Source organism: Delphinus delphis, chromosome X (genome assembly GCF_949987515.2).
Source record: "Delphinus delphis chromosome X, mDelDel1.2, whole genome shotgun sequence".
In the NCBI taxonomy this organism is placed as follows: Eukaryota; Metazoa; Chordata; class Mammalia; order Artiodactyla; family Delphinidae; genus Delphinus; species Delphinus delphis.
In genome coordinates, this window is record NC_082704.1 from 110,841,015 (window position 1) to 110,866,824 (window position 25,810).

General features: G+C 38.3%; 1 protein-coding gene across 2 annotated transcripts in view; it reads right to left on the reverse strand.

The window, feature by feature from the left end:
* The window catches only part of CDKL5 (cyclin dependent kinase like 5), a 182,882-nt gene that overhangs the window by 53,361 nt on the left and 103,711 nt on the right, over positions 1–25,810 (reverse strand). For both annotated transcript variants that reach the window (XM_060001857.1, XM_060001856.1), the window contains 2 exons: positions 17,721–17,766; positions 7,780–7,916 (listed from right to left, as the gene is read on the reverse strand). In XM_060001857.1, coding sequence (XP_059857840.1) covers positions 7,780–7,916; positions 17,721–17,766 — 183 coding nt within the window. The remainder of the gene's footprint in view (positions 1–7,779; positions 7,917–17,720; positions 17,767–25,810) is intronic.

The window sequence follows — 25,810 nt, forward strand, 5'->3', positions numbered from 1 at the left end:
TAGTGGCTGGCCTTACATGTAGGTCTTTAATCCATTTTGAGTTTATTTTTGTGTATGGTGTTAGGAAGTGTTCTAATTTCATTCTTCTACATGTAGCTGTCCAGTTTTCCCAGCACCACTTATTGAAGAAGCTGTCTTTACTCCATTGTATATTCTTGCCTCCTTTATCAAAGATAAGGTGACCACATGTGCATGGGTTTATCTCTGGCTTTCTATCCTGTTTCATTGATCTATATTTCTGTTTTTGTGACAGTACCATACTGTCTTGATTACTGTAGCTTTGTAGTATAGTCTTTTCTTTCTCAAGATTGCTTTGTCTATTCGGGGTCTTTTGTGTTTCTATAAAAATTGTGAAATTTTTTGTTCCAGTTCTGTGAAAAGTGCCATTGGTAGTTTGATAGGGATTGCACTAAATCTGTAGATTGCTTTGGGTAGTAAAGTCATTTTCACAATGTTGATGCTTACAATCCAAGAGCATGGTATATCTCTCCATCTGTTTGTATCTTTAATTTCTTTCATCAGTGTCTCATAGTTTTCTGCATACAGGTCTTCTGTCTCCTTAGGTAGGTTTGTTCCTGGGTATTTTATTCTTTTTGTTGCAATGGTAAATGGGAGTGTTTCCTTAATTTCTCTTTCAGATTTTTCATCATTAGTGTATAGGAATGCAAGAGATTTATGTGCACTAATTTTGTATCCTGCTACTTTACCAAATTCATTGATTAATTCTAGTAGTTTTCTGGTAGCATCTTTAGGAATCTCTGCGTATAGTATCATATCATCTGCAGTGAGAGTTTTACTTTTTCTTTTCTGATTTGGATTTTTTTCTTCTCTGATTGCTGTGCCTAAAACTTCCAAAACTATGTTGAATAAGAGTGGTGAGAGTGGGCAACCTTGTCTTGTTCCTGATCTTAGAGGAAATGGTTTCAGTTTTTCACCATTGAGAACGATGCTGGCTGTGGGTTTGTCATATATGGCCTTTATTTTGTTGAGGTAAGTTCCCTCTGTGCCTACTTTCTGGAGGGTTTTTATCGTAAGTGAGTGTTGAATTTTGTCAAAAGGTTTTTCTGCATCTAATGAGATTATCATATGGATTTTATCCTTCAATTTGTTAGTATGGTGTATCACATTCATTGACTTCATATATTGAAGAATCCTTGCATTCCTGGGATAAACCCCACTTGATCATGGTGTATGATCCTTTTAATGTGCTGTTGGATTCTGTTTGCTAGTATTTTGTTGAGGATTTCTGAATCTATGTTCATCAGTGATATTGGTCTGTAGTTTTCTTTTTTGTGACATCTTTGCCTGGTTTTGTTCTCAGGGTGATGGTGGCCTCGTAGAATGAGTTTGGGAGTGTTCCTCCCTCTGCTGTATTTTGGAAGAGTTTCAGAAGGTTAGGTGTTAGCTCTTCTCTCAATGTTTGACAGAATTCGCCTGTGAAGCTATCTGTTCCTTGGCTTTTGTTTGTTGGAAGATTTTTTTTTAAGTGTTTTGGTTATTTTTAGTTAAAGAAAAACAGCCTTTTTCAAGGGCAACAAAGTGAACTCAAAGTCAGAAGGAAACAGGGTGTGTGGGCTTCTCACAGTCTCTTGCTCCATAAACCTGGATGTGATTTTCCTCCTGGAAAATCAGGTGCGACTGGCCAGAAGAGGGTTGACTTTGGTGGGGTAGGTGGAGCTGCAGCCAGATTGGTCTGAGAGGGCTCTAAGGTGACTTCCATATGCCAGCCAGTTGACATGATTAACACTATTATTCTTGAGGGGCATTAAATTAAGGAATGACACAGGGGGCCAAGAGAGCGGCTTATTTGGTTGGTTCTCAATCACAATCAGGAAATAGTCTTTATAGGGTGCAACGATAATTTCATTTTTCTTGGAGCGAATTCGAAGGAAGGTGAGGTCATTCTGGGGGTCAATTTCACGCATGGTGCTCCGGGCCTTCTAGATGAAGTTGTGCATGAGGTTGGTGTACTGTGTGGTGTTGGGATTGTCCATGGTGCTCTTGATGGGAATGCCTTCTGTGTCCACCACGATGTTTCCCTGCACGCACTTCTGGTTCTGAAGTCGCTTCAGTGTCTCCTCCACCTCTACCATCTTGGACCGATCCAGTAGCTCCACGTCACCAGCCCTCAGCTCAGTCCCTGTTGGAAGATTTTTAATCACAGTTTCAATTTTCTTACTTGTGACTGGTCTGTTCATATTTTCTATTTCTTCCTGGTTCAGTCTTGGAAGGTTGTACTTTTCTAAGAAACTGTCCATTTCTCCCAGGTTGTCTATTTTATTGGCATATAGTTGCTTGTAGTAATCTCTCATGATTCTTTGTATTTCTGCAGTGTCAGCTGTTACTTCTCCTTTTCCATTTCTAATTCTCTTGATTTGAGTCTTCTCCCTTTTTTTCCTGATGAGTCGGGCTAATGGTTTATCAATGTTGTTTATCTTCTCAAAGAACCAGCTTTTAGTTTTATTGATCTTTGTGATCGTTTCCTTCATTCATTTTTCATTTATTTCTGATCTGATCTTTATGATTTCTTTCCTTCTGCTAACTTTGGGGTTTTTTTGTACTTCCTTCTCTGATTGCTTTAGGTATAAGGTTAGGTTGTTTGAGATTTTTTTTGTTTCTTGAGGTAGGCTTGTATTGCTATAAACTTCCCTCTTAGAACTGCTTTTGCTGCATCCCACAGGTTTTGGGTTGTCGTGTTTTCATTGTCATTTGTTTCTAGGTATTTTTCAATCTCCTCTTTGATTTCTTCAGTGATCTCTTGGTTATTTAGTAGCATATTGCTTAGCCTCCACGTGTTTGTATTTTTTACACTTTTTTTTCCTGTAACTGACATCTAGTCTCATAGCGTTGTGGTCAGAAAAGATACTTGATACAATTTTAATTTTCTTAAATTTACCAAGGCTTGATTTGTGACCCAAGATACGATCTATCCTGGAGAATGTTCCATGAGCACTTGAGAAGAATGTGTGTTCTGTTGTTTTTGGATGGAATGCCCTATAAATATCAATTAAGTCCATCTTGTTTAATATTTCATTTAAAGCTTGTGTTTCCTTATTTATTTTCATTTTGGATGATCTGTCCACTGGTGAAAGTGGGGTGTTTAAGTCCCCTACTATAACTGTGTTACTTTCGATTTCCCCTTTTATGGCTGTTAGCATTTGCCTTATATATTGAGGTGCTCCTATGTTGACTGCATAAATATTTACAATTGTTATATCTTTTTCTTGGATTGACCCCTTGATCATTATGTAGTGTCCTTCTTTGTCTCTTCTAATAGTCTTTATTTTAAAGTCTATTTTGTTTGATATGAGAATTGCTACTCCAGCTTTCTTTTGATTTCCATTTGAATGGAATATCTTTTTCCATCCCCTCACTTTCAGTCTGTATGTGTCCCTAGGTCTGAAGTGGGTCTCTTGTTGACTGCATATATACGGGTCTTGTTTTTGTATCCATTCAGCCAGTCTATGTCTTTTGGTTGGAGCATTTAATCCATTTACATTTAAGGTAATTATTGATATGTACGCTCCTATTACCACTTTCTTAATTGCTTGGGGTTTGTTATTGTAGGTCTTTTCCTTCTCTTGTGTTTCCTGCCTAGAGAAGTTCCTTTAGCATTTGTTGTAAAGTTGGTTTGGTGGTGCTGAATTTTCTCAGCTTTTGCTTGTCTGTAGAGGTTTTAATTTCTTTCTCGAATCTGAATGAGTTCCTTGCTGGGTAGAGTAATCTTGGTTGTAGGTTTTTCCCTTTCATCACTTTAAATAGGTCCTGCCCCTCCCTTCTGGATTGCAGAGTTTTTGCTGACAGATCAGCTGTTAACCTTATGAGGATTCCCTTGTATGTTATTTGTTGTTTTTCCCTTACTGCTTTTAATATTTTTTCTTTGTATTTAATTTTTGATAGTTTGATTAATATGTGTCTTGGCATGTTTCTCCTTGGATTTATCCTGTATGGGACTCTCTGTGCTTCCTGGACTTGATTAACTATTTCCTTTCCCATATTAGGGAAGTTTTCAACTATAATCTCTTCAAATATTTTCTCAGCCCCTTCCTTTTTCTCTTCTTCTTCTGGAACCCCTGTAATTCGAATGTTGGTGCATTTAATGTTGTCCCCCAGGTCTCTGAGACTGTCCTCAATTCTTTTCATTCTTTTTTCTTTATTCTGCTCTGCAGTAGTTATTTCCACTAATTTTATCTTCCAGGTCACTTATCCGTTCTTCTGCCTCAGTTATTCTGCTATTGATTCCTTCTAGACAATTTTTAATTTCATTTATTGTGTTCTTCATCATTGTTTGTTTGGTGTTTAGTTTCTCTAGGTCCTTGTTAAACGTTTCTTGTATTTTCTCCATTCTATTTCCCAGATTTTGTAACATGTTTACAATCATTACTCTGAATTCTTTTTCAGGTAGACTGCCTATTTCCTCTTCATTTGTTTGGTCTGGTGGGTTTTTCCCTTGTTCCTTCATCTGCTGCATATTTCTCTGTCTTCTAATTTTGCTTAACTTACTGTGTTTGGGGTATCCTCTTCACAGTCTGCAGGTTTGTAGTTCCCACTGTTTTTGGTGTATGCCCCCAGTGAGTAAGGCTGGTTCAGTGGGTTGTGTAGGCTTCCTGATGGAGGGAACTGGTGCCTATGTTCTGGTGGATGAGGCTGGATCTTGTCTTTCTGTTGGGCAGGACCGTGTCTGGTGGTGTGTTTTGGGGTGTCTGTGAACTTATTATGATTTTAGGTAGACTCTCTGCTAATGGGTGGGGTTGTGTTCCTGTCTTGCTAGTTGTTTGGCATGGGGTGTCCAGCACTGTAGCTTGCTGGTCGTTGAGTGGAGCTGGGTCTTAGCGTTGAGACAGAGATCTCTGGGAGAGCTCTTGCTGATTGATATTATGTGGGGCCAGGTGGGCTCTGGTGGTCCAATGTCCTGAACTCGGCTCTCCCACCTCAGAGCTCAGGCCTGACACCTGGCCGGAACACCAAGACCCTGTCAGCCACATGGCTATGTGTCAGGTTAGCCCACTTCAGGGTTGTAGAGGCCAGGGTCAGACCTTGGAAGCTGATGGGGAATGAGGCCAACTCCTGGTCCAGGACAGGGCGCAGGTCCAAAGGAGGTGGGGAGGGCGTGTCCTAGGAAACGATTGGGTCAATGCGTCCAGGCTGGGTGGTGGTGGTGCTGGGTAAAGGGAGGCCCAAGGATCTGGATCCAAGAAACTGGATATTTTCCCAAGATTGTCAGGGCCACGAGTCAGGAATCATCATGGAGAGAAGCCAAGGACAGTGCCAGGATCACACAGCTGGTAAATAATGGAGTTTGGCTTAAACTCAGGCCAGTCATCTCTGAAGCGCACATTTTTGTACCCTTATCCTATGCTACTCTCAAAGATTCTCAGCTGAAATAGTCCTGCCCCTGCTTCCTCAGCTCTTTCTGCTTTCCTCCATCCCAACGTGCACAATAATATACTGCAATAAACTGTTTACTTGCCATTCCTTTGCAATGTTTTTAGGTTTTCACTTCACTTTAAAGAAACCGACACAGGATATCATTGATACATTATGGGTAGGAGGTATGTAAGAAAACCCATCAGAATTCCAACCAGAAGATCAATACTCAAAAGGCCTTGACCCTGCCTCTAAAGCGAGTGTGGAAAGTGAATGTATATTGATATGTTTTAAGTTAAAACAAAATGTTTAAAGTATATATGCATCATTTTTTAGTGATTCTCCACTCAGATTGTCTTTTTCAATTAACAAATGCACAGGAGGTCCCAAATGCACAGGAGGAATAAGAGGGCTTTGTAATAAAGAACATAAATTGTATGTCTCATTTCATATTCAACTCTAAATTTCTGAGTTATAGAGAGGAGTGTCCCCCAATATCCATTCTTCCCTTACTAGAGTAATACAACTTGTAAGTGGATGCCTAAGTGTCCAGAATGAAGAGTACATTTTGTTTCTGCCTTGCAGCTAGTGTGGCCACACAACTAAGTCCTGGCCAATGGGATGTGATAGCTGGAGCTCCATCTTGACCTTGAGGACAAATTTCAGGGGTGGTAGAGCAGAAAGGCAGAAGCAACCTGGGTCTCCTATGGCTGTGGAGCAGAGTTACCATACCCGCCTACCTTTGTATTTGTACCTGAGAGAGAAACTTCTATTTTGTTTAAGCCACTGTAATCCTGCGTCTCTGTTACAACCCCCTACCCCTAAGAGTATCTTTCTCCTTGCCCTCTTGAGACTCATTGTCAATCATTAGGCATCGCCACTGATGGGAGGGTGATGGTCACCTTCCACTGAAAAACCATAAGGCCAGCACAAGAATCCCAGGCTTGCAGGTCAGAGGACTGGAGTTCTGGTAGCAGCTCTGCCACTTACCAGCAGAGATTGCAGACATTACATAGTGTCTGATACACAGAGGTAATTTCTCCATTTTTCATATGAAATTGTTATTAACCATGAACAATCACCATGAGTAGAACAGAAATAAAAAAGATAACTGAAATAGATCTGTCAGAATTTTATTATTTGGCAGTGAAAACTGCATGATTATTTTTGACAACTAAAAAGTAAGCATCTGATTTTACAGCAATCCTTTTTTATAACTTTTTTTTAAATATCAAACTTCAGTTTTATTTTGGTGGGAAGTGCCCCTTAGGAAAACACGTAAACTGACACAGAAAAAGAAGCCTTTAAATAGATTTTTGAAAAGAAACATAAAACAGTGTTTTAAAACAACAAAGAGCCTTGTAATATTTTTTCAAGTTTTGCTTGTAATGAAATTACTATATATATATTAATTAGAAAAATAAGTTGTAATGGTTGAATTAATTAAAAAGCCACATTACTGGTCACCCATCTTGGCAACACTACTTTCCATTTCATGATGATGGTGCTGGTGGTGATACTCTGTCATTTATGACATAAAAAGCACCTGGGAATTGACTAAGGCAAAGATAAACCTCTCCAGTCTTAATATTCTTTAGATAATAACAGGAAATCAGGAGGATCCACCGTTACTCACGAAGGAAACCTCTAAAAGTTCTGTCTGACTCCAGTTTATTCTACTCTTGTTAAGGCACTTAGTTCTTGACAATAACCACCTGTAATAAGCCATCTGCTGTCCAAGAAATTCATAGGCACACAATATTGTTCACTGTATCGGACATTTGCCCTTAGGTCATATGATTAAAACTGTCACTACGAGTTAACAATTAAAAAAAAAAACTGAAGCAATTACAGAGACAACTTAAACAATGTGTGATTTTTTGCTTTTCTCCCATGCTTCTAATTCCTTACTTGTGGTCTCATCTACCTCCTCAAGCTTTACCTTATGGCTCCTGGCACATCTTCTTCCCTCAGATAAAGCCACGGCACTGGCAATTCACAAAAGGCTGCTTCATGAGCCCACTCGTTAGCCACTCTAGGTCTGATTCAGACACCCATCCTATGCCTGTCATCACTGACAATTTACGTGCCTCTCCCTCAGAGGCCTTGCTTAGTTTTAATTAAAATAAACCAAGTCTAAAAATTACTTGGTGAAGATAGAGTCTAAGACTTAAGAAGCCAAACCAATACATTGTTTAAATTTAAGATTATCTCTCTACAGTTAAATTGTACAAAATCCTTCAATATATTTTCAGGACTTCTAATGATTATGGGTACTACTGTCATTTTTAAAGTCAGATTATGAGCACAATGACAAATCATACTAGATAATAATACTTTCTTTAATAGTTTCAGAAACAGCCCTAAATAAAAGAATGAGGCAAATCTCTATTGCGTCAGTTAGTGACTTACTTTTTCAACATACTCAAACACCAAGTACAATTTCCCCCTCCGACGAAAGGCTTCCTTTAACTCCACAATGTTTTCCTGCTTGAGAGTACGAAGCATTTTAAGCTCTCGTAAAGTCGTTTCCTTGACTTCTTCATTTTCTAGAATGTAAACAATGGTGAATAGAGCAAAATTAAAGCTTTCAAACCACTATTCAAAAAATTCTAAGAACACTGAAAACATACCAATTTCACTTTCCACTTTGAGTACTTCTGCATAAGCAGTCCAAGGATGGAATATTCAATATCACATTTTCTTGTTGAAAGGATCAAGAAAAAGAAACTTAAAGAAGAAAAGGCTTACTTGACCAGCATGAACCTAATTTTCTGCTTGTATTTTCTTATACTCCTTACTGCAAAGTATATATGTAAAACAGACTTATAGATACGACATATAAATGCACTGTCATTTTAACTCTAACACTACATACTGAGGAAGAAGGAGTTTAAAAGGGTAAAAAGGAATTAACCACATCAGTGTGCAGAGGAGTCTTTATGCAACATCTGTAGCAGTTGATATTTTAAACTTTGGCCTGAAGCTTTGGTTTAGAAGAGCATTTTATTCCCCAGGCTGCATGTGAGTCACCTCTGTAAGCAGAGGTCATATGCCAGGCATGCACAATGCAGGTCACAGTCAAGTTGCAGGGAACTCTAAGGGTGTCTGATCTTCTCTTTGAACAGCGGCTGCTGCATGTTCCTGCTGTCCTCCTTTGGCACGTCCGTCTGTCCATCCCAGGTAGTGTAGCTGTACTGGGATGGAGAACTTATGCTGAGCCAATACACCCTTTCGTATCATCAACTCCACTCATGATAACCCCCACAGACACAGAGGAAGGACAGAAATCACATTAACTCTAATGGATCAATTGGCATGGGAGCAGGGAAGGCAATATTTCATGTTAAAGGAGTTTTTATAATAGCTTTAGATTTAACCAGGAAATTCTAACCATCATGTTTACATATGTATATACAAGGAAGGATATAGGTTCATAATCCCTTATCTGCATTCCAAAAACCAAAAAAAAAAAAAAAATCAGTCTAAAAATTGAATACTTTTTCTAACTTTACGGCAAATCTCTTTAGAGGCAAATCCTGAACTAATACGATACCACTGACAATCTTTGTTTATCCTACTTAGTATGAATATTCATATATTGTGCTGTAGAAATAATACCTGATTACAGGATGCTAAAGTGACATGCCATATTTCCATTCTAAAATCTAAAAGTTATGAATTCTAGAATACATTTGGCCCCAAGGTTTTGGGTAATGGTCAGAATCCTAGCTTGAAAGTCTAAGCTGTGTAACCCTCAAGTTCAGGCATGTCTGGGAAGGCAGAAAATTGTTTGGGGACAGGGAGGAGAAAGATGAAGATGCCTTCAAGGAAGAAATGTTTCCTAAGCAAGATACACAAGAGAAAAGAACCTAAATGGGGCCAAAGGGGGAGGGGAGATCCTATATGCAGTACCAGGAGTACTTCTCAGATTACGGTCGCACCTCGCAGTGCGGGATCTTAGTTCCCAGACCAGGGATTGAACCCGGGCCCAGCAGTGAAAGCGCCAAGTCCTAACTACTGGACCGCCAGGGAATTCCCCTAATCCCCATTCAAACTGAGTTTAAAGAAAAGAGACTATAACAAAACCATGGGCTTTGGAGTAGCCCCAGAATATCTGTAACAAACAGACAACAAAGTCAACACTCCTTTGTGAAATTATTACACAAGGGAAATATTCTCCCTACTTCAAGAAAACTGTTGGAGAATGCTGGAGCACAGATTAGGAAAGGAGAGAGGTACTGCCTATCAGAAGGCAGGAAGCAGCAGTAGCAAAGGCTGACAGTAGCATAGGCAGTAAACCAGCCCAGCCCACATCAGGGGGGTCAGCTGGGAACTGGGTACTCACAGGGCCCATGTCAGAGCATGAAACAGGGGGGCCACCTGGCAGTAGGGGCAATGTGTGTGACATGATTAGGGGACTTCCCGAAGTGGCTGAGAAGGCTTGTGGGGGGGGGGGGATAAATGTCCAGCTGTTCTGCAAATTGGGGCTAGACCAGAGAAGTAGTATTTTGTAACTGTCAGAACTGCTAAAGCTTAGGGAAGCTAAAAGTCTTCAGTCTTATGAAGAAGGTTAACCTGCTTCTCTGCGGTCCCATCTGCGTTACTCCCAAGGTTAGGGTAATCAACCTAAAATCCACCTGTCTCTAAGATCTGCCACACAGATTTCAATATGAAGCAAATAAAATTACTTCTAATAAGGAAGTAATTCAGCAAGAGACAACTATGCTACTCATGACCTGATCCTTGTCTGCATTTCCATCCCCATCTCATGCCCTTCTCTCCCTCCCTCACGTTAGTCTTTCAGTTCCCAAAATAGCCCCAAACTTTATTTTTCAACCTTAGGGCCTTTGAGCTTGTTCCCTCTGCCGAGAACTCTCATTATACTACCAGACTCTTTACAGGGATGGCTCCTTCAGGCTGCAGTTTAAACGTCACTTGATCACTAAATCAAAGCAAGCCTCCATCCCCATGCTAATCCAAGAGCTCTAGGAGGACAGGTCTAAGTTCTGCTTGCTGTTCAACAACGAACACCCAACCACCTAGGACCGGACCCGGCACAGAGGGGATCAATAAATACTTCCTACACGAATGCCTTCACTGGTGTCATGAGGAAATCCTTGCCCATATGTGGCTAGCTCTTATTCCCTTAAAACATGGGAAGCAGCACTGTGATAGCAAACAATAGGCACTTTGCCCTCTCAGTTTTGAGGACACTGCTTTCAATCTTCTCTCTCCAGAACTTTGAAAGGGCAGCTTTTCAGACAGTTAAGACAAACTGAATTTATTTTCCCCTATTCACCTCTGCCCCGGTAGTCTTCTACAATATGTGATTATAAAAAATGGAGGCTCCAGAAAACCCATTGCACCAAGAGTCAAGAACACACATATATTCGGTCATTAGAACATCCCTAAGCTATGCTGGAGCTGGTTACAAATAAATGGTGCAACAAAGTCAAAGGTAAATAAAGTTGGAATACCTTTTCTAATCAAAAGCTTGGCGAATTCTTGGCACTGAAAAAAGGGAGCTTTGTATCATTAGCAACTTGTGGTAGTTTCACCTTGCTAACAGATAAAGCCGAATGGCCAAAGCAGAATGGCTATCGTAGAAGGAACGTTGGAGTAGGATCTGGGAGACCTAGATTTTGGACCCTTTTAACCAGCTAACACCGTAACATGTGATTTTGGGCAAGCCATTTAATTTTTCATTCATAAAATAACTAAATGGGCACTCCTCTGCACCCACACATGTACCCTTTTAACCAGCTAACACTGTAATGTGATTTTGGGCAAGCCATTTAACTTTTCATTCATAAAATAACTAAATGGGCACTCCTCTGCACCCACACATGTACCCTAAAAAGTCCCAGGGCCTTTTCCAAATCTAATAATCCATGATTTCTCTTCATTAAAATTTCATTGATTATGAGCCTAAACCTCATTGAATTTATATCATTTGAATCTATACTGACTTTGCTAAACAATGGCTAGAGAGAAAAAGGGAAACGAATCTTCAAAAAGAAGCTCACAAAATCACTTAGCATGCAGAGCCAAAACCACCTCATTTGAGCAGCTCATCCTGTTTAGGAAATGAAGGCTCCTGTAATTTATGTCAGTCATAGTTGTTAAAAGTTGAGGTAAGTACTTTGGCCCTAAGATTGTAATGAATGAGAACAGGTAGAAAGTGGAGTTATTAATTCCCTAAGTGCAAGCAAAATGCACACTCTTCATTATTTGGAGATCCTATCATTTTGTTCCTCTGAGTACTTTTAAGGTTCCTGGCCTACCCCCTGTACTTTATAATGAAAATTGTGGCACTAAATGATCAGATGATCGGGAAAAGGAATGAACATTCCACTTACAAATGCTTCTCTCCTCAGAGGTTCAGAAAGTAGCAAAGCTGCTGAGTGAGCCAGTTTTTTAAAGGTGGAAGCACAGCCCACTAAAGGGGGCGCAAACACCCCTGCCTTTCAGTTGAAATAATCTCATGGCTTTTTATTTAGGCTAGGCTCCTCCAGTTCACAAATGAATAAACCAAGTCTAGAAAGAATAACTTTCTCAGGGTAAGTGAAGGGAATGTCACACCGAGTAGAACACAGGGACGGAGGCGCCTTGGTGTAAGGCAGTGAGTGAGCTTTGGAGAGTGAGTCAGAACACCCAAGTCGGAACACCCAAGTCTAGACTCTGCTTCTGCTTAACTATGTGGCAAAGCAGCATGGTGTGGGCGGAAGAAAAACTCAATGAAGATCCTGGGGTCTGTGTCTTAGTCTCAGTTAATCACATACTAGCTGTGGTTCCTCAGCAGTAAACTAGAGTTAGGGTTCTACTAGATGATGCTGAAGGTTCCACCATGTGATTCCTGCTTACGTGCATGCTGATGGACCTGGTCATCAATTACCATGGAGGGTGTTTAGCTTAGTACAGGCAGCAATTATGACAAAGTTATATAAATTCTATTGAGTGATGACTAAATGGTATGGTAGAAAAAGGACATTAAGTTAAAAAAAAAAAAAAACTAACCTATTTCTAAGCTTGCCAGTAAGGCTGCAAGTTAACACACCTAAAAAGCAAGAAGGGAGATTCAAAGTAAAAGAAAACAATTTTTAAGAATAAAGATCACAGGAGCAAAAGAAATGCAAAGATAAGTGACGAAAAGAGAAAAATCTACAGATGAGCAGAAACTCTTCTGTAAAACTATTTTTAAAGAACTGTGGGCTTAGAAAAGAAATCCAGAAATAACTATAACCTACTTTATGAAATCACAAACCTGACATTTTTGTATAGCCAAAGAGGCCCTCCATAAAGAGGTACAATGTGGGGAAAAGTCAAGCCATCCTTGCACAAAACCATAAGGGTGCCATTTTTGAGTGTGGTTGCCCTGACTGAAGAAGGAACATCAACAGGAGGGCAAGTAACATGGCCAGGGGGTTTTGAATGGTGGTGCTGCTGTCATATATACCAAAAATGATGAGAAAACTTAAATCTTCAGAGATGAAGGCCAGGTAAAGCACAATGGAAATGTATTAAACCATGAAAGGTGCAAAATGTTCACCAAATCTTAGGAGAATCCCTGAAGTTTGAAAGAGATCCATTTTGGTCATTAAAAAGAACTGTGGGGAAATCATGACTAGCCAGAATGCTCAAGCTTAGTTAATTGATTTCTCTATTTAACCAAGGTTTGCAAAGTTTGTCTCAAAGCCTCTCTTACAGAGAAATCCGGTTCTTAAATTTAAAGATTATGAACCCTTGTTTTCTACACATGTACAAAATAAGAGACCGGGGTTCCCCTGATCCCGAGATCAGGATAGAGCTTTCTAGTGTCTGGGTTAAAATAAGGATGAAATAAACTGGAGCAAAGAACAGATGATCAATTAAACATTTTCTCATGATTATGAACAAAAATGTCCATTCCAAGGTAAAGTATTTATCTATAGAAACATAAGCAGCAGCAGGATATGAAATGCAAGCAATTTTATTTGATATAAAAGCAAAGACACAACCTAAATTCCATGTTAACCATGGATTACAACACAGCTCCCTGACAGTCAGCCTCCTTGCCATGTACGGAGGCCCAGTGACAAGTGGGGAGGATCCCTCCTCACCCCATCACCCATACATTCAGGAAGGACTGAAAAGTTCAAATAATCAGAAGGTGTTGTCACATCAGAAGATCCAAATGTTTGTCAAATATAAAGTTTAGACCACAGGACTTCTTCAATTAAAGGTTAAACAGTGTTTTTTTTTCTTGCTGGTCCAAAGCTATCTAATCTATATCAGTGTTCTTGGATTATTTAAAAAATTGAGGACGGTAGACACTGGCACATGCGTGTACGTGAAAATGATGATCCAATAGTGATAGAAGATTATCATCTGAACATCAAATCTCATTGTACAAGATTGGAATTATAGGAAAGGTAGGAGGATTAGGCTAAATTTATTATTATACATAGTCTGAAAAGTACCTTTTAACTAAATAATCTCTAGTATCTTTTTGGTCTGTGGTCATTTTTCTCTTCTCAGAAAAATCCAAATATGTACTGAGCAGAATTAATTCTATGGAGACTTCTGGTCGGTTAGGTATTTATTAGTTAATGTTTCTCTGTGGGAATTTACATTAATAGACAAATTTATAATACTATCATTCAGGATATCATTAAGAATTCGTTATCTGAGACTCCACATTTGTGATGATGTATAAAGAAGCAAAAGTCATCAAAACAAGAAAATATTAACAAATGAAGTGATCTCAAATAAAACTGTCATCACTCAAATATTCCTTCCTTTTAACAGGTGTTGATTCCCACCAGTGTGTCAGTCTTTCAGAGAAAATCATAGGCACAGACACTGATAAATGATCTGATGGTGTTATATCAGCTAACAACTGGAGAATAAAAAATGAACAAGGATGAAGACAAAAAAACAGGAACATACAAAAACCAAGAGAAGAGTGACAAAGTCTTTTGTATATTTTTAATGACCTTCTTTTTATTGTGAAAGTCATTCACTGACCTAGCCTATGATTTTACTGTAAAAATTGCCCCACCCTGCCAAAAGATAGCAATTGATTCTTTTTTCTAAGAAACAGTACATAGTTGCTATTATAATCTAAATTGTGTTAACTATAAGATAAACTTATTTTTATAATTTTAGTTTCATTTTTTCAACTGAAACTCCCGATCTAACTTTTTATTTACTATGAAATTTTGGTTTCCATTTTAAATAGTAATCTATTGTCCTGGGATAATAAGGACTTCTTGAACTAAATAGTGGTCTACCTTAAAATGTTGTTTAAAAAATGTTTCATGCAAATTTGTGCATACATATGAATTTAACAAGAAAACAGGACATTATCATAATCTTTTAAAGCTAACAGGAGGTAATATATACTCATAAAATATTCCTTGACATAATCAGCATAAGAATACTTGATTAGCTTGAACGTGGGTCAGACCAATTTCAGATCCTATTTCAGTTTAACAATGCTTTCACAGGATTATTTCATTACCTTCACGAAGATTTTTAAACATTGGATTTGGAAAAGTCACTACCAAAATATCAAAATAATATATTCAGAGTAACTAATAAAAGAAATTCATGAGAGCTATATGACAATAAGGGCAATATTATCATGAAACTGTATTTTTTATTATAATTAGCCTGACTAAAATTTAAGATGATAAACTGATACAGAATTAAGTGGTTTACATAGGGGTTGAATGGACATCCTCACCTATACTAGACTATCTATGTATACTTCACACTCCAAAAGGGTGTTTACCACACATTTTCCCTAACTTTCCATTAAGCATGGTACTACACGGCAGGAGGAAAAGGGTAAAGACAGAAAAGATTGTGTGAGATCTCCCAGGGAGAACTGGAAACAATAGGAAAGTGTGCCTAGAATAGGTTTGGAACTAAAAAGTTATGAATAATTGGATATGTTTTTAGATTCTATTGCTGAAATATTTAGGAAGTGTCCCTCTAGAAGTATGTATAGGCGCCCTTACAAAGCTGTCCATCTGCAAAGTGGGTGGGTGATGCGGCTGCATGCCTGTGAGGTATGGCAACTGATAATGGTCCAGCAGAGATGAGGGCAGAGTGGATTCATGTTCTGTCAGCTCAGTGAAATAAAAACTGATCAAATGTATCCTATAATGTTTAGACTATCCATACACCCCTGGGATGCCACAGCTAGAAACAATCTCTCTCGCCTCAAAATTATACAAAGTCATTCAGCCACTGACTGCTTTCTACTCGTTTTACTGCTTTTTATTTACAGGTCTTAATTCTGTTAATAGGTCAGAAGCTTCTTGAAAGTATCCGGATCTGATTTACTACCTTCACTGTTCTTATAGCACCTGGCTCAGTGCTCAATGAATTTCTTTTTCTTTTCTTTCTTTTTTGGCCGCGCCACACGGCATGTGGGATCTTAGTTCCCCTGATCAGGGATCGAACCCGAACCCCCTGCAGTGGAAGTGCGGAGTCTTAATTGCTGGACAGCCAGGGAAGTCCCCAGTGCTCAATGAATTTTAACAGATACACTATTGATTGCCAGTCTGAAGGTACTGTAATTCAGGGACTAATATATTGTTTAATTGAAGCTAAGAATTGGTATTCATAGGATAGAGGTTGTGAAGAATTGGGTATTTAGTCTTCTTAAAAACAGCAATGACATACATGGCCTAGATTGCACTGCTTTTCAAAAATTTGATGACAATTATTATTTTTGGTGGTAGCTGATGGTTGACAATGTGCCTTACAAGATGAATGCACAGCCAGAAGTCTTTATATACAGACAAAGGTCATGCTTTGATCTACTGTTGCAACCACTCTTTTTAGTAGATCACCGTTTGTCTCCTGGCCACCTGCGGCTAGCCCAAAGCCACTGCTCAAAGAGCTTATTTCCAATGGTCTCCTAGGGGGTTGGCCTAGGGCTATCGCTTCCCATTAGACTACCGGTACATGATTGGAAGCAGGGCTTTTTTGGGTTTTGTTTTTAAAGAACAAGCTAAAGTATTTTTTTGTTGCCTTCTCCTTAAGGCTGCCAAGCCAATGCTAAAATTCCTGGCTGACATGCTTGTGCTCCACCATAACCAGCACATCAGAGCTGGGTTACATCAAATACTACTGCATCTACCCCAGGAGTTGTTAGCAAGGCCCTTTTGTTATTTAATGTTTGCTAAGTCTCTAAGGTAGGGGTGATGAAACTTCACAAATACAGAGGTTGGTGTCTTATATCACAGTCACTGTGTGCTGATGAAGGTAGGCTATGAATGCCTATTGTCACACTTCCAATTAGATATGAAGGTTGATGCTATGGTGGGGCCTCTTACTCCTGCAGCACTTGTTTTCAAATGGCAGGTTGTGACTCATTAGTGGTGACATCAAAGTATTTCATGCCAAAATAGGCACTTATATGAGCAAGAAAGAACAGAAAATGGAGAACCTCACATTAGTAAAATAAGTAATTTTGTGAAACTTTTGCTTCAGTTATATATATGACATTATGTATGAGGATACTGTGTAGGAGGTAAAAAATACTTCTGCTGTGGGATCTCTGTCAAAAAACAAAAATTGAAAAAATGCTGCCTAGAGCTTCTTAAAGGCCATCCATGTGTGTCTTTGTGGTCAGTTTTTCTACTTGGCTGTATTTGGATGGTCTGGATTTAAAACCTAATGGCCTAATGAAATGCTTTATTTATTTTTTCTTTTGTACATTACTTTTTTTTTGGTGCATTATTTTTTGTTGTTGTTAATCCTTTATTTTAAACTTTCTTGCCCAGGATAGGGTAATTTTAATACTCCATTTGAAATGGTTTGGATGTGTGACCAAAGCCTTCAAGTATGGTATTTCTTCTTGAAAAGCTTTTATTTTCCCAATGAGTTATCCTAAATATAAAACCATTCCCTCTGTACTGTTTACATACCACTTATCTTTATATTTCTAGCTAACTAGGAAGCAGAGATCGCAGTAACCAATATTAAAACCTTTAACATAGCACTTGCTACTTGTGTGAACCCAGGAAGTATTTACTTCAAGTAAGTTTTATTATTTTAAACTGTTAGTATTTAGAAACAGTGTAAATAGCATGTCTTCTATCCAGTATTTGAAGCAAGATTTCCAGTGTTGACTGTCCCGTAAAACACAAGATGAATTTTCTGATATCATGAGATTTGAAAAGATTCACACGGGAGGAACTAAATGTTTCAAAGCAAAGCATGATGATAATTAAGATACGTTTACTGAGATTGAGACTGTAAAATCTGAGGAACACAGTCTAATCAGCTAGATTTCATCTCTTCCATATTCTATTCACAAAAACTAAATATAAAAAGAAAAAGTATATATATACCTTCACTGTCCTTGAATTTCTTGATTGCCACAATTTCATGCGTTTCCTGCAAAGGAAAAGAGGCAGAAGAAAAGTCATTCTCCAGTGTTTTTCAAACTGGGAATCCCAACTGTCTGGGGGTACATTGTGAAACAGAGTAGCAAGAACCCAGAGATTAAAAAATAAATCCTCCTCTTCCCCAGTCCCTCATTTCTCAGTTCCAAAATTCTCTTTCTTACTACCCTGCAGGCATTGTCAGGGAAGGAAAAGGAGAAGGGGGAGGGGCTGGGGGATGAAGAGCAGATTTGGCAATAGAATATGGATGAACCAGCAGTGTCAATGTCTTGAGACTACGCAAAAGTGCCAGGATGGCTGACAATAGACTGGCATCTATACTGCCCTCTGAAACCCAGGGACACATTTAATTGGGTTTCTAAGACCAGAGAAAAGGCTTCTATAATACTTGGTAGTTGCTGGTAGCAGAATACCTCTTCCAAGTCTCCTCCCTTCACTTACCTCTTCCTAACAAACCTATCTAGTTGTTCACCAGCTCTTCCCCATTGATAGCCATTTCATATCCAAAGTGAGATAAACATTTGCCACCAAATACCAATCACCAACTTTCCCCTGCCTTTATTTAGCTCTCCTGAACTAGCAGAAGTAGTTGGTGAGAAGAACCCTATTTTAAACTAAAAACATCACAAATCCTTTTTTTTTTTGGTCTTTTGTGGCTGGAAGACAAGAAAATAAGGGCTGGGAAGGAAATGAAAATGCTAAAGATTAAGTATAACTAGGCTAAATAATTCATGTAAGATATTCTAGTCTATGAAAGGAATAAAAAAGCTTTTGGTAAAGTAATATATAGATTCTTCAAAGGCAACATGTCATATAAAAAGGTCTTCTGAATGATTCAGGCCTGTTCTTTTTTACTCTAAGTGGGTATACTTTCAGATCTGTAAGAGCAAATCTTTTATAAAACTTTGTCCCTGCATCAAAGCAAAGACTTGAAAAACAGACACAATACGAGGCAATAACCAACAGGGTACAAAATCATTAACTTATTAAAAATATATGCTTTTCTCCTAGATTCCTTACAAAAGCAAAGAGAATCAAATAAGTAGGGGGGAAAAAAAGAAATTTTAAAAAAGCTACCATTTCAGTCATTATGCTGAAAGACAAACTCTGAGTCGTAACTGTATCTGTAAATCAAACCCTGTTTCTCACCTGCCCGTTGAAAAAAGAAGAAAATACCAGCTTTCATATTTGTGTTACAGGGGAAAAAGTATCTGAAAGTGCTATAGGCTATTGAGGAAAAAGATTCTTATTAAGTTATTATGTTTTTGTTTTTAAGGGAGGAACAGAATTGTAGAGTACAGAGAGCTTCGGGGATACAATTTATTTGTACATCAGCAGACCTTCTGACTTAAACTCAGCCACCCAGGTACTTTCTGATATTGTAACTGTTTCATTACTGAGAAGGAATAACTGCAAAGTCAAAGTGATGTGGAGGATGATCACCTAGAATATTAGTATAGGTAGTACCAGGTAACTCTGCTACGTATGCTACTCTCTCTTAATACATTGACACTGTTTTCTTACCCTGCTCCTTTACAAATGGCTCTAGCTAGCAATCCACCTGCGGCCTAAGAGAAAGTACAAAGCCCTAACAAGAAACTGCTCACAGCACAGAGAAAGGGGCAACAGGATTGCATCCAGGAAGAGAGGAGGACTGCCCACATTTCAACTGAGTGTTGTTCCAGGTACCATTTCACCCTATATTGTACATTTTTTATTTTTTATTTTTTTATGGTACGCAGGCCTCTCACTGTTGTGGCCTCTTCCCGTTGCGGAGCACATGCTCAAGACGCACAGGCTCAGCGGCCATGGCTCACGGGCCCAGCCGCTCCGCGGCATGTGGGATCTTCCCGGACCAGGGCACGAACCCATGTCCCCTGCATCGGCAGGCGGACTCTCAACCACTGCGCCACCAGGGAAGCCCTACTGCACATTTTTTAAATGGCATCCTAAGTGTTAAAACTTTGCCTGATTTTATAAAAGGTCTTGCTTAGGTCAAAACTGTCCACTGATATGACTACATATTTAAATTTATGACTACCATCTTGAAGAAAGAAATTCATCAGATTTTTTTCTCCTGGCATCTCATAAATAGAATTTACAGTATAAAACAGTTGCCCGAAGGGGGGTCAAATAAGATGAAATGTTTATTCTTTTATTTATCCTTTCACCAATACCATGAAAATCCTCTTTCTCCTCAACACTCACACACAGACACATACACACTCAATATGGTTTATACATTTACTTATACAACAAAGCCAAATAGACGGAAGTTTTCTACATAAAATCCAATGTTTGGTGGAAAACACATGCAATCAAGGGCAGAAGATGCTGGAAAAAATTTAACATTTTACTTTTATTCAAACTACTTATAAAAATAATACAAACTCATATAAAAGAACATAAAGGGGTATAAGAGTATAAGAGAAGCATAAAAAGAAATAAAAAACTATATAACCCTTCCTAATAACATCTTGGTATATTTTCTTCCAGTAAATTTTTCTCAAATTGGAAGAATTTGAGAACACATATATTGTGCTGTATGTTGCTTTTATTTCATTTGATATTGTATAAGGAACATCTGACCTGGTATTAAATAATTTTTAAAACCACCATTTTTAATGGATGGTTATTTAACCAGTCTATCAATGAACATACTTCAACACCTGCATCTTCATTTCCATAAAGTAAATTCTGTAACTGATATAACTGGGTTAAAGGGTATGAACGGTAAAGGCTCCTAATACTGCCAAACTGATATCCAAAAATATATCATTTTACAGTTCCCTTCAGCAGCATGAGAACCCACGCTACAACCATAGCCAACACTAAATACAATCATTAAAAAAATCTTTAGACACCAACGAGATCAAAGGTTTGCTTCTATGAACTGGTAAGTGAAATAAGGTGTACTAAGCTTAATGTTTTTCTTACTGATTCATGAATGTGAACTTGTTGACAAATTTTGTTACAAATATTTTCCCCAGATTGTTGTGGACATGGAATTATTTAGGGTGTTGTTGTTATTGTTGCTGAACATAGTTTATTATTATATAGTCAAATTTATTGATACATGCCTTTGGTATTAGGTGCACAACTTTTGTCCTCAGACTCCTTACTTAGCTTGTATATAATTAATATTCATCCACATTTACCTGTCTCGATATTTCAATGATTTAATCTTGTTCCTTAAGTCTTTATTCACTTGTAATTTATTTTAATACGCTATATGGTGAGGGAATCTAAATTTAAATTTCTAAAAACGGAACCAATTTTCCCAGTATCTTTTACCATGGATTTTTAGTTCTGTTGCATCTTAGCATCCTTCTATATATACTCTAGATTTTCTTTCAGAGCTTTTTAATCTAGTCTATACTATTGACCTGTTGATTCTTATGCCAGAACCAGTTTAAATGACTGTGACCTTAAACTGTTTAAAATTACTCTGGGGTTACTGACCCTGATACTTCTTATATCACTTTGTTAAATAAATTTATTATTGAGAATAGGTTTTGGCTGCTATATTTAATTTGTAATTACACACACATGAGCTATTATATTTAGTCTCTATTTCTTTTTCTTTGTTGTTATCCTCTTGCTATATTTGACCTCTTTTTTTTTGGCCGCGTTTTGCAGCATGTTGGATCTTATTTCCCTGGCCAGGGATGGAACCTGTGCCCCCTGTAATGGAAGTGTGGAGTCTTAACCACTGCACTGCCAAGGAAGTCACCTATATTTGACCTTTTTGTTAATGTATAATGTCCTTGTCTCTTGTAACCTTTTAAAAAAAAATTAAAGTCTATTTTGTCTGATAATATATAACATAATCACTTGTTCTCTTTTGCTTACTATTTCTGTGGAATATCTCTTTCCATTCTCCCACTTCAACCTTTTTGTCTCTTTGGATCTAAAGTGAGTCTTTCACAGACAGCATATAGTTGGATCATGTTTATGTTTATTATTTTTAAAATTTTTACTGAAGTATAGTCGATTTACAATGTTGTGTCAATTTCTGCTGTACAGCAAAGTGATTCAGTTTTACATATATACGCTTTTTCATATTCTTTTCCATTATGGTTTATCACAGGATATTGAATATAGTTCCCTGTGCTATACGGTAGGACCTTGTTGTTTATCCACCCTATATATAATAGTTTGCATTTGTTAATCCCAAGCTCCCAATCAATCCTTTCCCTACCCCTCTCCCCCTTGGCAACCACATGCCTGTTCTCTATATCTCTGAGTCTGGATCATTTTTTAAAAATTTTTTATTGAAATATAGTTGATTCACACTGCTGTGTTAGTTACAGGTGTATAGTTTCTATTTCTTTACATATTTCCTACCGTGGTTTTTCACATATTTGAGTGTTCAATTTGCATTACGTTTTTGCTCAGCCACTATTTATCTTTGGATGGCTTTCTGAGTAAGTATCCTATTTTCCAGGTCCTTACATATATCTGAAAGTCCTCACATGTGAATGGCAACTTGGAAGGCACAAAATTCTCAGGAAGACAACCTTATGTTCTCCACCATCCTCAGGGTCACTGTAAGGTTGTGTGTCCTGCAAAGCCCTGGAAAGTGCCATTCACATCATAGATGTCTCAGGTTTGTATGTTTATTAAAGCAACTTTCCAGTAGTTAGGAGTAAAGTGTCTTGTTGTAACAAAATCCATACACTAAGATACTTTTCCAAGAAGAAGAAAATGAAGGGAATTCCCTAGCAGTCCAGTGGTTAGGACTCCGCACTTTCACTGCTGAGGGCCCAGGTTCAGTCCCTGGTCAGGGAACTAAGACCCCACAAGCCGCATGGCTTGGCCAAACAAAAAAGAAAATGCAAGATCTTAAAAGAAGAATTGCCGTTTTCTAATCCACATAAGGCTCCAAATGGGCTAGCGATACCCTGATAGTCTTCTGGTATTTGTGTTGTAGAAAAGAACTCCGAGGTCAATTTGGTTTTTGTTCGGATGTAGATAACTTCTTTTTTTCTGCCTAGATGCTGTTATGCTGTTAGGACTTTTCCTTTTCCTTGGAATGGAAATTTTAAATTATCAGAATATATCTAGGGGTTTTCTTCTAGCAACCTTAAATGTTGTTTCTACTCCTATTTTTCTAATAGTTTCCACTAGAAATCTTGTAACTTTTAGGTTGAACTTTTCATAATTGCTTTATATGTTTTGTTCACTAATGCATCACAAATGCCTAGAATGGCAGGCGCATAGCAGGTGTTCAATAAATGTTCTTTTACTTCTTTCATTTTAGGTTTCTTCATCTTCTTTCCTTATCTCAGCCGACTTCTGCAATTTTTGCCTTCTTTCAGCTTGTTATCACTACAGAGGTCATATCCTCCTGGCTTTCCTTCAGGAGACAATTTCATCTGCTTGTTACAAAAAAAAATTTTTTAGAACTATGTGCAGCTCTTAAATCTGCAGAGCAGTGAAAGACATGGGTATCACCCCCGACTCCCAATTTTAACTCATCCTCACTAAGATAGGAAGAGATCCACCACGCTTGGTGTCTGGCAGCAAAACAGGTAGTTGGGGTTTTTAGCAACCTCAATTTCAAAGGCAGATTGATGCACCAGAGCCCAATTTCAAAACCTGAATCATTAGCAAACATCTTTCTCGTTGGGTTGGCTGGTCTGAGGCTGGGCCGCCTGTGGGCATCGGTCCAAGTCTTTTCCTATTCCCTTTGGACAGTTTGCCCTATTCTGGTTCAGAAAGTAGAACAGATAGCATGTATTGTTCAATCTATCCCCCTGGACTTTGCCAATGATCCTCAATGTTCAGTTTCTTAGCTTACAGAACTTTTATGAGCTGAGCTTTTGGTTTTGCTTTTAAATAAATTCATGCCACCACCCTGAGATGCTACATGTAATATAGGTGTAGACAAAGGACAAATATATGAAAAATAACTCCAAAGAACTGTGTTTAAATTCAATTTATTCACAAAAGCACACCATTGCCCCCACAATGTCTGCAAGAGAATGTCACCAGCTGTAGTTAACAAGATAGGTGTAAACTGCTTACTTGTTTAAACAATGAGTTACTTAAGAACTCACATTTTGGGTTGGGCCTGGGCCTCGTGGCGGCGGCGTTAAAAAAAAAAAAAAAGAGCTCACATTTTAAATAACAAACTAAGGATGTAATAAAAAATATAAGTAAACACTAATGATAATTCCATGTCTCACCCTTAATTTTGCCTCAATAGGAATTATATTACTTTGGAATGCAGAAAGACAGAGGTTCCTGAATTGTACTACTACCTTCATGAGTGAATAAGCTATATCAAGGCATTTAACATTTCCCAGAATAAATTTCTACAACTGAAAAAAAAATTAGAAAGAGAATGAAAAATAAATTTTGTGAATAGTAACAAACAGAAAAATACCTCTAGGGCTTATATTTCTTTAATTTATTTTATTTCTTTTTTAAATTTAATTTAATTTTATTATTATTTTTTGCAGTACGTGGGCCTCTCACTGTTGTGGCCTCTCCCATTGCAGAGCACAGGCTCTGGACACGCAGGCTCAGCGGCCACGGCTCATGGGCCCAGCCGCTCCGCGGCATGTGGGATCTTCCCGGACAGGGGCACAAACCCATGTCCCCTGCATCGGCAGGCAGACTCTCAACCACTGCGCCACCAGGGAAACCCTTGAATTTTATTTATTTTTTTATACAGCAGGTTCTTACGAGTCATCAATTTTATACACATCAGTGTATACATGTCAATCGCAATTGCCCAATTCATCACACACACACCCCCGCCCCCTGCCACTTTCCCCCCTTGGTGTCCACACGTTTGTACTCTACATCGGTGTCTCAATTTCTGCCCTGCAAACCGGTTCATCTGTACCATTTTTCTAGGTTCCACATATATGCGTTAATATATGATATTTCTTTTTCTTTTTCTGACTTACTTCACTCTGTATGACAGTCTCTAGATCCATCCATGTCTCAACAAACGACCCAATTCCATTCCTTTTTATGGCTGAGTAATATTCCATTGTATACATGTACCACATCTTCTTTATCCATTCATCTGTCAATGGGTATTTAGGTTGCTTCCATGACCTGGTTATTGTAAATAGTGCTGCAATGAACATTGGGGTGCGTGCGTCTTTTTGAATTATGGTTTTCTCTGGTTATACGCCCAGTAGTGGGATTGCTGGATCATATGGTAATTCTATTCTTAGTTTTTTAAGGGACCTCCATACTGTTCTCCATAGTGGTTAAGCAGCTTTTCAAGTGCTTCTTGGCCATCTATATGTCTTCTTTGGACAAATGTCTATTTAGGTCTTCTGCCCATTTTTGGATTGGGCTGTTTGTTTTTTTAATATTGAGATGCATGAGCTGTTTATATATTTTGGAGAATAATCCTTTGTCCGTTGATTCGTTTGCAAATATTTTCTCCCATTCTGAGGGTTGTCTTTTCGTCTTATTTATGGTTTCCTTTGCTGTGCAAAAGCTTTGAAGTCTCATTAGGTCCCACCTGTTTATTTTTGTTTTTATTTCCATTACTCTAGGAGGTAGATCAAAAAAGATCTTGCTGTGATTTATGTCAAAGAGTGTTCTCCCTATGTTTTCCTCTAAAAGTTGTATAGTGTCTGGTCTTACATTTAGGTCTCGAATCCATTTTGAGCTTATTTTTCTGTATGGTGTCAGGGAGTGTTCTAATTTCATTCTTTTACATGCAGCTGTCCAGTTTTCTCAGCACCACTTATTGAAGAGACTGTCTTTTCTCCACTGTATATCCGTGCCTCCTTTGTCATAGATTAGTTGACCATAGGTGCGTGGGTTTATATCTGGGCTTTCTATCTTGTTCCATTGATCTATACTTCTGTTTTTGTGCCAGTACCATATTGTCTTCATTACTGTAGCTTTGAAGTATAGTCTGAAGTCTGATTCCTCCAGCTCAGCACTTTTTCCCTCAAGACTGCTTTGGCTATTCGGGGTCTTCTGTGTCTCCATACAAATTTTAAGGTTTTTTGTTCTAGTTCTGTAAAAAATGCCATTGGTAATTTGATAGGGATTGC